The sequence below is a fragment of the Limulus polyphemus genome, unplaced genomic scaffold, assembly GCF_000517525.1.
Source record: "Limulus polyphemus unplaced genomic scaffold, Limulus_polyphemus-2.1.2 Scaffold2208, whole genome shotgun sequence".
NCBI lineage: Eukaryota > Metazoa > Arthropoda > Merostomata > Xiphosura > Limulidae > Limulus > Limulus polyphemus.
This window is the reverse complement of record NW_013667818.1, coordinates 68,305-81,103: the sequence shown is the minus strand read 5'-3', so window position 1 is coordinate 81,103 and position 12,799 is coordinate 68,305. Positions and strand designations below refer to the sequence as shown.

Sequence of the window (12,799 nt, the reverse complement as noted above, 5' to 3'; positions counted from 1 at the left end):
CATGATAGCAATGAGGTAAATTGTTTCACTGGTCTGGGAACCAGACATCGAGATGATCGGTAAATAGGTCTCTGTAATGTAAACTATCTCACTCAAAACCAATCCAACAGAGGAAGAGGATTGGGGATAGCATAAGTGGAAGAACCGTATTAATCTGAAGATCCACCACTAGGACCCACAACACAGGTGGTGGGACAAATAGTAAAATTGAGTGTGTGGAAACAGAGACATTTATAATACATGTGTGAGGGCTTATGTTAATTGGTTCAGCTCTGAATCAACATTTATGTGGGGGGTAGGAAGAGAGATCACAAATGAAGGGGTGAGCTGCAATTTTGACTGCTCACTCCAAAGCTACACTATCCCCTTGGATAAACCTGTAATGAGATAGGACATCAGATGGAGCAGAACACCACTTCCATACTCTCATTTGAATGGTTTTATTATTATTTGAATCACATTCAGAAAAATGCCTCCAGTGCAGTGGAGAGTCCGGGGAACATTAACACTGGAGATAGTGCAAAGGGAGACAATGAAAACCCTATTTTGAAAAGCAGACCATACCTGATTTATTCAATCAAAGGCATGGTAGGGATGGACAACTATTCCCTTCTACTTTACCCATAAAGTCCATGGGTGACTAAAGCACGGAACAGGCATATTAATGAGGCAAATATATTGCAAGGAAAAACCTACAAGCAATCTTGTGGAACACTCCATCTCAACAGTGAGTGCTTTATGGCTATGGAAATTAGAAATACGCAGTCAAAATGGCCTGAAAGTGCAGATTTGACTAAAAAAAAGAAAAAGATAACTTATCCTGTCACAGTCTTACTGAAATCTGAATAATGGCTATAGGTGGAAGATGATGACCTGAAGATGAAGACATGGTGATCCAATGCAGATAGTGAGATATGAATGTATATGGAGTAAGAATTTCCTCCAAGGGACGACAGAGATGAGATGCCAAGGAAAAGGTAAGGTGCCTTATCTGATGAGAAGACACATGGAACAAATTATGGGAAGAATAAGTGAACTGAATTAAAAGCAGAGCCCAATTGGTCAGGGTGGAGAGAGGTCATGAACAGAGGATGTATGCCAAGAAAGGAATAGGCGGGAAAGGGTATCGCAGAAGGCAGCCATGAGGGCAACATAACAATGCAGAGCACTGAATGGGACATAGTAGCCTATCGGGATCCAATCAAGGATAAAGTTTTGGGAAGAAAAGATTGATCCGGATAAAGAAGAATATATGTGAAATGATATAAAGTATATGAAAAGTTGATGGCAAATACATCCGACTGATGAAGTCCACAGGCTAACAGAAGAAGGAAATAAGTCTTAAGGGATACATGAAAAATCGAGCTTGAGATCAGAGATTCAAAGGAAGGCAAAGTGAGGCATATTCACATCCCAATCCGGAAGGACTGCACGCCAATGTGGACAACTAATCTGGAATGTAACAATAGGGAAAGGGTAAGAGAGGTAAAAACTTTATGATACCTGGAAAAACTAAAAGTGTGGGATAACACTGCCTGATAACTCAAGATCGAGGAGACAGAAGACCCCTGATCATACAGCCAAGTGGGGAAATCCGTAAAATGAGGAATAGTGGGTTGAGCAGGGGAAAACCCTTGACCCAAAGATCAACAGTGGAAAACATTCCACTTACACTGATAAACATCCCAAGAGGAAGGGTGAATGGAACAAGCAAAAAAAGAAGCAACCTGCTGGGACAAACCAGATCTCTTTGCCAGGGACCAGATAGAAACCAGGTGTGAAGACAGAGGATATGAAGAGCTGGATGAAATGCTGGTGCCCGAGGTTGACATAGAAATGGTAGAGTAAGAGGAATAGGTAATGGAGAGGCAGTATGGAGCTGGAGCAGCCACAGATACCATGGTTGTGCCACCCAATATGGAGCAATCAGAAGGACTTGACATGGAGTGGCACGGACGACTGAAATCATTCTGTGAAGAAGATGGATGGGAGGATAAACATACAGGTATCTGTTGGTCCAATCTTGACTGAACACATCAACAGCCAGAGCAAGTGGATGAGGAACTGGATACCAAAACAGACGCAACTTAGTATTGAGGGATGTGGCAAATGCATCCATATGAGGAGTACCCCACTGAAGGCATAGCCACTGGAAAACAAAAGGATTGAGAGACCACTTTATCGGATAAACTTTGTCGGGGCAACAAGATTGAACGCACCCGGAACCTGACACGTAAGGATACGAATACCAGGCATGTGGGCCCCAAAAAAGGAGATCCAAGGTTTGACCACAAAGAAAATGAGAACAGGTGCTACTTTGGTGATAGATATAAGCCACCATTGTGGCCAACCTGAAACTTCCTCCTGATCGACCCACAGCTCCCAGCCCTGAAGGGAAGCATCTGTAAAGATGTGCAAATCCAGATAAGGGGGAGGAAGCAGAACACCTGCCAACGTGTGAGCCTTGTCCAACTACCAATGTAGATCGCCTACAAGGGAAGGAGGAAGAGAAATAGGAGCCTCCAATGGTTCCTGTTGGATTCAGTTGGTTGTGCAGAGACCACTAAAGAGATCACATATATGCTTGACCCAAGGGGATAAGGACTTCCTTGGAAGACCACATACCCAATAGTAATAGAACCTTGTGAGCTGTAAGAGAGGGAGCAGTAAGTGCATGGAGAACAGAAACCTCCATCAAAGTCAAAGAGTAGAAGATTGGGCCTGACTGAAATGAGTGCTGAAAAAGACACCCAAATGAACAAAATATTAGGTAGGTGTAAGGAAAGACTTCTCCAATTTGATTAACCAACCCACAAGAGCTCTCTCCAGCAGCAGCAGATGAGTGTGATTGGTGGACTCCTGTTTGGAACATGCTAAAGAAGCCAGTTGTACATGTAATGATGAAAGCACAACCCCAGAGCATGCAAATGTCGGGCATATGCCTTGACCACCTGACAAAAAACATACAGGGCTGAAGCAAGCCCGAAGGGCAGGGCATGAAATTGATGAACTACCCTGTGATGAATGAAGCAAAGATAGTGCCTTGACTGACGAGATATCGGTACATGCAGGTAAGCATTTGTGACATCTACTTTGGCCACTTATAAACATGGAGAAAAAGCCCACCTGAGTGTGAGAAAAGACTCCATGGTTGATCGGGGTATAACCAAAATTTAATTGAGGCAGGACAAATTGATCACAGGCCACCAGTCTCCAATTGTCATTGGTACCACAACCAGTCTGGAATAAAATCCTGGAGAAGGATGATTCACAGGCTCAATGGCCTGCTAGGAGAGAAGATCTTGTACTGCCTTGGACAGATGTTGACTGGTGGTAGGATCCTAAAGCAATGGAAAGGAAATGGGTATCTGAGACAATGGAGGAAGGGAAAGAAAATGTTAATAAGTTCCTTGGATAAAACCTGAATAACCCACAAATCTGTGGCAAAAAGTCGCCAAAGGGGAACAAAATCGGTCAAGTGAGCTCCCACTGGACCTGAACCCACCAGGTAGTCATCAGTACTGTTGGTGACATGTCCATCTGCATTGAATAAATTGTTTGATGAGGGAAAAAAATATGAAAAAACTGTTGAAAAACAAAAAATAAAATCCACTTTGGAATAATAAAAAAAACCCATAAATTTTAACAAAAAAATAAAACCATGATTGAAGAGTACTACAAAAACGTCTTCACACGAGTACTGCCAAATGAAAAGGGATTTGGTAGAATCAAATAGAAGGAGTCACGTGTCAGGATAGTGTGCCACACTCTTATTGGTGGAGGGTTGTTGCATGATGACTTACACACAAGATGCATTTGAACCAGTTGATTGTAAGGTACGTGGAAACTCAAGGCTTGTGGCATGCGACAAGATTTTTTTGCATATAGAGGACAGCACTGAACGAGAATAGCTATTTATGTGAGTGGAAGTAATGTACTTTATCAAAATTCAGAATTATAGTCAACATTCCTTCTCAAATTTGAAGTCAGTCCAATGGACTGACAACATGCACAATCGATTAATTTTACAAACTAAGACTTTATTTCCTAAACTTTTGTTGTAGAAAAAGAAAATTCAAATATGAATGTGTAGTCACTTCTGGTTCTCTTTTTCGGTTATAATCTGACTGACCTTTAACAGTTCTACCATTAATAAACAGCCTTCTCCTTTGTTATGGTATCATGCTTATACAACCACTGCTAATAAGAAACATGTAATGAACACATGAAGTGAACAAATTTAATTCAACACTAGTTATAATTATAGTTAGGAAATACCAAATACTTTTATGACAGAAGTATACGAAAACAAAACAGATATTTTGTACAAATGTTTAGTGTATAATTATCAGTTACGGTTAACATGGATGATTGAAAATAATTTAAGTTTTTTAAGTTTTTGATCCAAGTAGTCCTTTATTATTATACATTTTGAAAAATTGTATTAACATATACATATCCAATTTATCTAACTTTCAGTAACATTTTTAACCTTATGTATTATTATATATTGTTTTGAGGTTTTCATGTCTTTGGCAACATCCAGCAAAAGTCTTTCTATCAATACACTTAATATTGAGTATACTTTGACTTGTAATTTGAATTTAAACTTAACACTGACACAAAATAAACTAAAAATTTTGTAATATATTTTCACATTGTTCTTAGTTAAGCAATCTTATAAAAAGGTTATCATGGTGGACATGGAAATATTTTGTATCCTGAAACTGAGAGCTGACCAAGTCCATGCAAAGCAAGTTTTTTTTTTTTTAAATTTCCATAATGCTACTGTAAAACAATTTATCTACAATAAGAAACAGAAAATAGCATGTTGATCATAAACAAAGTCACCTGAAAACCCTATATCACAGATACACTGAAATCCTTTCCCATCAATAATGCACAGACCATGATCACAAGGATTATGAACACATGGGTCAGACTGGATTTCACAAAATTCACCTAGTTAAAAAAAAAAAAAACAGTCCAGTTATTCAACAGTAAAAACACATATCTGATGATATAACATTAATATTCTTTTCTAACTTCATATGTATAGGAACCAAATGCAAACAAATATTAGAAGCTGTTAAAACTTATGCTGTATAAAAACTTACAGCTTGACTTTTATCATATCTCTAAAATCTATTTTTCTAAGAAATTATTTTTATTACAATAACAGCAACGGCTTTAGGTTATAAACACTAAATAGATTGGGCAAACTATTCCAGTACAAAATGGATTTGTAAAGTTACAACACTACAAAGAACATTTTACTTATTTTACTGGCTTACCTTTCATTTATTTTATTATCATGCTATTTATTTATTTTTACCTTTCATTTATTTTATTATCATGCTATTTATTTATTTTTACCTTTCATTTATTTTATTATCATGCTATTGGTCAAAGTATGACATAAGGAACTTCAATATGAAGAAAATTCATGAATATTAACAAATCTATATATGTATAGAAAATTTACGGCTAACAACAAAGAAAAAGCTACCTGAAAATCCTACATAACACACACACTGAAATCCTTTACTACTTATGATACACATGCCATGAGAACAAGGGTTAGGTGCACATGGATCAACTTCAAACTCACAAAATTCACCTATAATATAAAAATATTAGAATTTAAAAAAATGATAATTACTCAGTACTAGCTTTGATATACTAACTTATTTCATTAATTTAAAAAACTATTTCATAAATTTAGTACTTATGTAATGTGACAAGACTGACCATATCAAAACTTTGCAAATTTTTATTTTTTTAAATGCATACTTTTTCTTCAATAAGAAGTTACAGTGTATTAACAATTCAAAAAGGATCACAACAGAGAACAGAAATAAGTTACAGTGTACTAACAACTAGAGGTCAGCTATTAGTTTGATTTGCTAATCAGTTAATCATCGAGCTCACTGACTGATTACATTAAATGAATAAATTATTCTCACATGAGACTAATCTTCCTATTTTTAGTTTTTTAAAAGATATTTTTGAACTACCCTCATTTACAATTGTAAACAAGCAGAATTGTACTGGAGTGATCAAGCATGTGGTGGTATACAGAACATGCTCACCTACATCTATGCAATCAAGTACATGAGTACTTAAGATGTGTCTTTACTGTACAAAGGAACAACAAACTTAACATCATGTGCCACTTCACTTGTTAGAGGTAGAGGAGAATAAGATTGTCATAGGTTACAAAATTAATTATTACTTTGTACACAGCAATATTATAGTGTGAAGTGAACCAAATATTTATATTTAATCACCAAAATGTTGATTCAACATCTCTGTCATGTTTATTTGTAGGGCTTCTGATTTTTGATTTTAACTGATAAACACTGATAAAACACCCCAATACAAAAAAAAAGATATTAGTGTATTTCTTATTAACACCAGAGAAACACAATGGAAATGATTATTCAGTTTACTTTACATCAATGTCTGCATTTTCCTGAGTCACTGTGTTCACAAGATTTAACCCTTTCCATACAGGCTACATTTACTCTGAAGGTAAAGGAACATGCTTCATCCATTAGGTAGGTTTGTTTTATAATTTCATACAAACTATTAGCTACTCTTACAAATCTTTAACACAAATAGAATGATGTTCTGTACCTGATATTACTCCCATAAGAGAAATTAGTGTGCAGAGAATATACAATATATTAGTACACTCATTACAGTATTAAAAGTGAAAATTCTGAAAAACACCAAATTTAAGTTATCTAAAAACCTCAAATGTCTGCAATTAATATAGTATATTTTAATGCTATATTACTTCAATGGTTTTGTTATTATTTATATTTAAAATTGATTACTACATTTATATTTCTAATTCATCACATGGTTGAAAAGCTGGCATGGCTAAGGATAAAGAATACTGGTTTATGAGTGTTTGTCCTGGGATCAGAGAGTTGAAGGTTTGATATGTGCCAGCACCCATCACAGCTTCCATTGGAACATAAATTCAGGATAGTAAAAGGTGTTGTGTTACAAGTAAAGCACATACACAGTCTAGAAAAAGTTCCTATTTTATTTAACACTTAAGAATACAGTTATGCAAATTATAAATTACAAATGTAACACTATGTAAAAATAGTAATTTTTATCGTTGGTAGTGGGTGCTGCTGGCCACTTGCCTTCATTCTGGCCAGAAGTTCAAAATTAAGAAGAGTGGTAGAAAGCCTTAATTGCTTTACCATAACTTGTAAATACAACTGTAATGTAACCAGCAACCCATGAATCACCACAGGCAACCACCCTAATCACTAGGCCACACCAGCCTAAAGCTGGTCAAACCTTAATTAATCAAATAATAATAATGAGAAATCATAATGACAATATTTCAATTACTAGAATAGTTGAAATAATCAAAAACAATTATAATTGAAAACACTAATTCTAATTAGTTGATTATTTTTGTGACATTAATCATTTAATTGTAATTTTGAGTAATCAATAATATTAAATGACACTAATCAATGTAATCCATTATATTGATTAATTGAGTTATTCAATATAATAACTTAAATGGGATCATAACAAGCAACAGAGATAAACTGAACCATAGGTTATTGAAACAATAACTTTTACTAGAATTCAGTATTAACATTTTACACATATCACAGCCTAGATACATATAATCTGAAGATTTTAAACTGTTTTCAACAAATCTGTATAATTTCTATCAAGCTACTCGGTAGAGGATAAGGAAAAAAAAACATCGTCAGAAGCATTTAATGGGCTTTCACTGGTCACAATTAATTATTGTTAGGGAGTTTTGTGTAAAGTTTAGTATTTACAGATATTAAGTTCTTCAAAGAACACTATATATGTTAGTACATGAGATAAACAGCTGGTGTTTATATATGTTCCATATGTTTGTTTGTAATCAAGTACAAACCTAAACAATGGACCATCTGTGTTCTGCCCACCACAGGTATCAAAACCTGGTTAATAGTGTTGTATGTCTGCAGGCATAGTTCCACATGTAAAATTCTACTCTATTCTTTCTTTAATATTACATACATTGCATAACAGTACTATCTAGGATTTGTAACAAATACATTTTTTAAATGTCCCAAGTTAGCCAAACCTTGCAAAAGATTATTGGACTTACTAATATTAAGGGTTCCCAAATGATGAAACAATGCATTCTAATCTTTATAAACAAGTATGTAAGAACAATATATGTAGCTAGATTCATTAATGGGTTAACTTTTAATTTGAATCTACTTAGGTAGCTTGCTCTAAGCAGAGGTTAATATTAATACTTCTCCATTGAAACATGTAAAATCAATATTGTTCAGAAAATATGCTGATTATGAATGTACAATGTATACTAAAAAACAATATTTATGGCAAAAATTATAACCTCTGTTTCAGCAGAGCACCAACATATCAGCTATATGGCTACTGAGGATTTCCTCTTGTTATATTTACCATGTTTAATGTTGCTTTATTAAATCCATTAAATATTAATTTTTGCATCAATATTTCAACATTAATAATGAAATATTGTAATATATTAAAAATTTTACAAAATCTGAGCACTATACACACATAGGATATTAAGAGCTTGTATATTTTTGAAATTTAATTTATTCTATGAATATTACATTACAGTAAATAATATAAAGTACAGTAAAATCAGATATTAAAGACATTTATGGGCAAGCCATCCTTTCTATTTGTTGTTTCTTTGTTGTACTTGAGAAACAGTATTTTGTTTTCCTCTGAAGGCATTTTTATTGGATATTTTGTTAACAGAGCAACTCTATGTTCATTGACTTAATATAACCATATTTTTGGCACTTGAAATTATTTTAGGCAGGATTAGTATATTAATCTACGACACATTTTTCTCCCTTTATTAGCTATATTTTTATGTGCCAGCAATACCAAGTATTGGGTGCACATATACCTGATTCAATTTTATTTCTCATCAGGATCTCAACCAGCCTACCTTTAAATTGAAATTCTTTTAGGCAGGATTAGAGTAAATTAATCTATGAGACTTTGGGCACAGAAAAATACATCAATCAAAAGGGTTTGACCTCTTGAGTCCAAAACTGGAGCTTTGAGCTAAAAGTCTGTACTAGAAAAAAAAAAACTTGGAGCAAATCTATGAGCCACTATGCTGTGGCTAAAAATGTATTAAATAAATACAAAGAAGTCAAAATTAAACATTTTTTGCTTGAAATTTCTAATAAGTATTTTTAGTTTTAATAAGGTAATTTAAACAATTTGGCACTATTTTTATGTGTGTATAAACACCATTATTGCATATACATATAAAGGCTCAGATAAAATCTGAAAACTGGTAGTTACAGTAGACTTAAGAGTAAACTTAATGGTTGGAGGTTGGGAGTAATACTAGTTTAGATAATTTGATTGGGATTTTATAGTAGTATAATTTGTCTACTGTACTACTAATTAACTTAGTAACTTAGGACTTTACTATGATATAGGGGGCTGGAATGCCAACATCAGGATGTAAGTTTGTCTTACTTACACCCAGCAGTGGAATCTTATTTTATTTTTATATTTCTTTGGAGAGCAGTCACCTTCCCACAACTGTCTGCAGGCAGTGAAGGGTGATTAAGATGTGAGACACTATGGACTTGAACACCCACATCTTGCTCTCCTGACTTTTATTTTTCTTACTTAATTTTTATTTATTTTATTTTTTTAACACGTGAGACTGGCAAACAGAGGTTAAGACTGGTATATGGTGTATTCCTACTGCAATGTGGGTCCTACTTTCACAGTCACCTCCAAAACCTAGGACATATATTATATCCCACATTATAGCCTGTACCATGGTGATCCTTTTAATTTATATGGCATCTTTAATGTAGTTTTTGTGTTGTTTGGGCCTGCTTTATTAATTAATGCCTTTCTTCACAGGTTTTGACTTGCTGTTTTAATACAGTACTTTTCTATATATATATATATATAGAGAGAGAGAGAGAGACACACACAAACACACACTCAATGTTATGTCAAACTGTGCATGTCCAAAAGTCCAATACACAGTTTCTAACTGGAAGATGCATACATGGTTTTGACAAACAGGAAGTGACACATTCAGAAACATTTCCACGTAAAACAAAAATAATGAAAAAAACAGACTTCGTAGTTTTGATATGACAGAGACAATATGCACCAGAGCATTCTATTTACTTGAATTTAGCATAGCAGAACTTGGAATTCCTTATAGATAAAAGAAGTTCAAAGTGAAACATGCATTAAACTTGTATTTTTTATACAAAGAGACTGTATAGTTAACAAGTAGTAGCTGTAAGTGTTTGTTATATAATATGTCAGTCATATATATCAAGGCAGAGAAAGTCAAACTCTGCTTAAGATTAAGTTTTAGCTCTAACAACAAAAACAACAAATATATTGAGAGTTTAATCTCATTGTGATAAATTTATGTATGTCTACTGACCTTTTTTTTTTTATAATTCCACAAGATCTTAATTCCAGATTTTGTTAATAACATAACAACTGTTAATGATATACAAAGTTTCTTTTATTCATGAATATTGGTGTGGTTAGATGTATTGTAGCATTATTGCATGTTAATTTATCAAGTAACATTTTATATTGTTTATTACAGAGAACGTAAAACACAGACACAGACCATTTGATAAAATTATCAAATTGGATACAAATAAGATTTTTTAAGAAACCAAAAAACAATAATATAATGACCATGATTAAGCTTTGGAAATATTTCCCTTGTATTACGAAATAAACTATTCTGAGGTGTAAAATAACATTCATATACTAATATATGACTGATCTATAACCTACATAATTTCTATTAATGATATGTGGTTTTTATATTATGGAATGACAAAAAGTGAACCTGTAAATCCAGGGTTGCAGCTGCAGGTGTAGTTTCCATTTCCAGCCTTGTAGTATGAAGATTTTACACATTTGCCTTTATTTTCACATTTACATGGTAAAACTTCTATCTACAAAAACAAATCAACACCAATATTAATTTTGAAAAGCAAGCAAAATTATACAATATTACAATGAAGTGCATGTAAACATGTGCTTCTTTCTATAGCAATATTATTGGATGAAATTCTTCGTTATAAACTATAAACCTTGTTGAAATGTCGTACATTTATAATACAGTTTTTCATTACCCAGCCTAGCCGTCTCCAAACTTTTATTATTTGGTGAAATTCTTAGATATAAATGTATGTTTCACTGGAGAAGTGTCAAGTATTCAACATTAAAACTCACTTGTGTAATAAAGAGTAACATAAACATTTTTGATCAACATTTAGCAGTTTCTAGCCTTGATATGGTTTTTAATTATTAAAACATTTGCTTTCGTTTATTCTCTCAGGAGTTTTCAGAAACAAGAAATTGAGTTGTTGTTTTTTCTGAAATTAATGCTCCTTTAAAATATGTCTGTAACAGTTAAAAGTAATATGGGCTTGAACCATTTGATATTACAATTTACAAATTTTAATACAATGCAATATAAATAATGAAATCAGTCTTATCAGTATATAAAAAATTTTTATTGTAAAATAACAATGTTTTGGGGCAACATTGGACCTATTGGTCCATCTTGGCCATTCCATCCTTTAAACTATATCAAAATAATTAAAAACAAAAATCTTAAAGCCAGCCCTTATTATTCATATACTTATCAAACTTTTTCTTAAACTCACTTCAATTTACTGCTTCTACAACATCTGAAGGTAACCCATTCCAAAGGCCAACCACCCAGTAAGAAAGATGAAACTGTCTTAGCTGAAGGTGACTCCTACCTTGCCAAGATATATATTTGTGTCCCCTAGTCCTACTATTCTCATTGTTAAATATGAAAAAAGATGATGCATCAACACTATCAATTCCTTTTACAATCTTAAACACTTCAATCAGATCTCCCCAACTCTTCTTTTTCAAGAGAAAACAATTTGAGAGATTTCAGCCTCTCCTCATATGACAACCCCTCCATTCCAGGCATCATTCTAGCAACCCTTCTCTGAACCTTTTCCAACAATTCAGTGTCTTTCCTAAGGTAAGGAGCCCAAGACTGAACACAATATTCCAAATGTGGCTTAACCAGTGATCTTAAAAATGAAATTATAACCTCTTTAGACTTGTATTCAATATTTCTGTAGATACAACCTAAAATCTTATTTGACCTACCACTAGCAACAACACACTGCTTGGAAGGCTTTAGAGACTGATCGACTATTACGCTAAGATTCCTTTTCTTCATGACCCTATTAAGGTTATTCCCATCCAAATTATACTTATAATTCAAATTATGATAACCCTCATGCATTATCATGTACTTATTATAATTAAAACCCATCTGCCATTTATTTGCCCAACTCACTATATGATCTAAATCTTTTTGTAAATCAGCAGCACCCCCTTCACAGCTAGCAACACCCAAGACCTTAATATCATCTTCAAATTTAAGTAATTTATTGACTATTCCTTCATCTGTGTCATTGATATGAATCAGAAAGAGCATAGGTCCTGAGACAGAGCCCTGAGGTACCCAACTTGTGACATTAATCCACTTTGACTGAACTCCATTTCTAACAACTCTCTGCTTTCTTCTATCCAATTTGCTAACTTATCCCCCACACCTACAGAGCTAATTTTTCTTACAAGCCTTTTATGTGGCATCTTATCAAGTGCTTTCTGAAAATCCAGATACACAAAATCTACACCCTTAATCTCATCTACATAAGCAGTAAACTTTTCAAATAATGTTAAAAGATTT

General features: G+C 33.7%; 1 protein-coding gene across 1 annotated transcript in view; it reads right to left on the bottom strand.

The window, feature by feature from the left end:
- Positions 1 to 12,799, bottom strand: part of LOC106466266 (von Willebrand factor D and EGF domain-containing protein-like) — a 90,725-nt gene that overhangs the window by 15,149 nt on the left and 62,777 nt on the right. The window contains exons 18-20 of the mRNA XM_022394239.1: positions 10,901 to 11,009; positions 5,510 to 5,620; positions 4,852 to 4,962 (exon numbers count right to left, since the gene is read on the bottom strand). Coding sequence (XP_022249947.1) covers positions 4,852 to 4,962; positions 5,510 to 5,620; positions 10,901 to 11,009 — 331 coding nt within the window. The remainder of the gene's footprint in view (positions 1 to 4,851; positions 4,963 to 5,509; positions 5,621 to 10,900; positions 11,010 to 12,799) is intronic.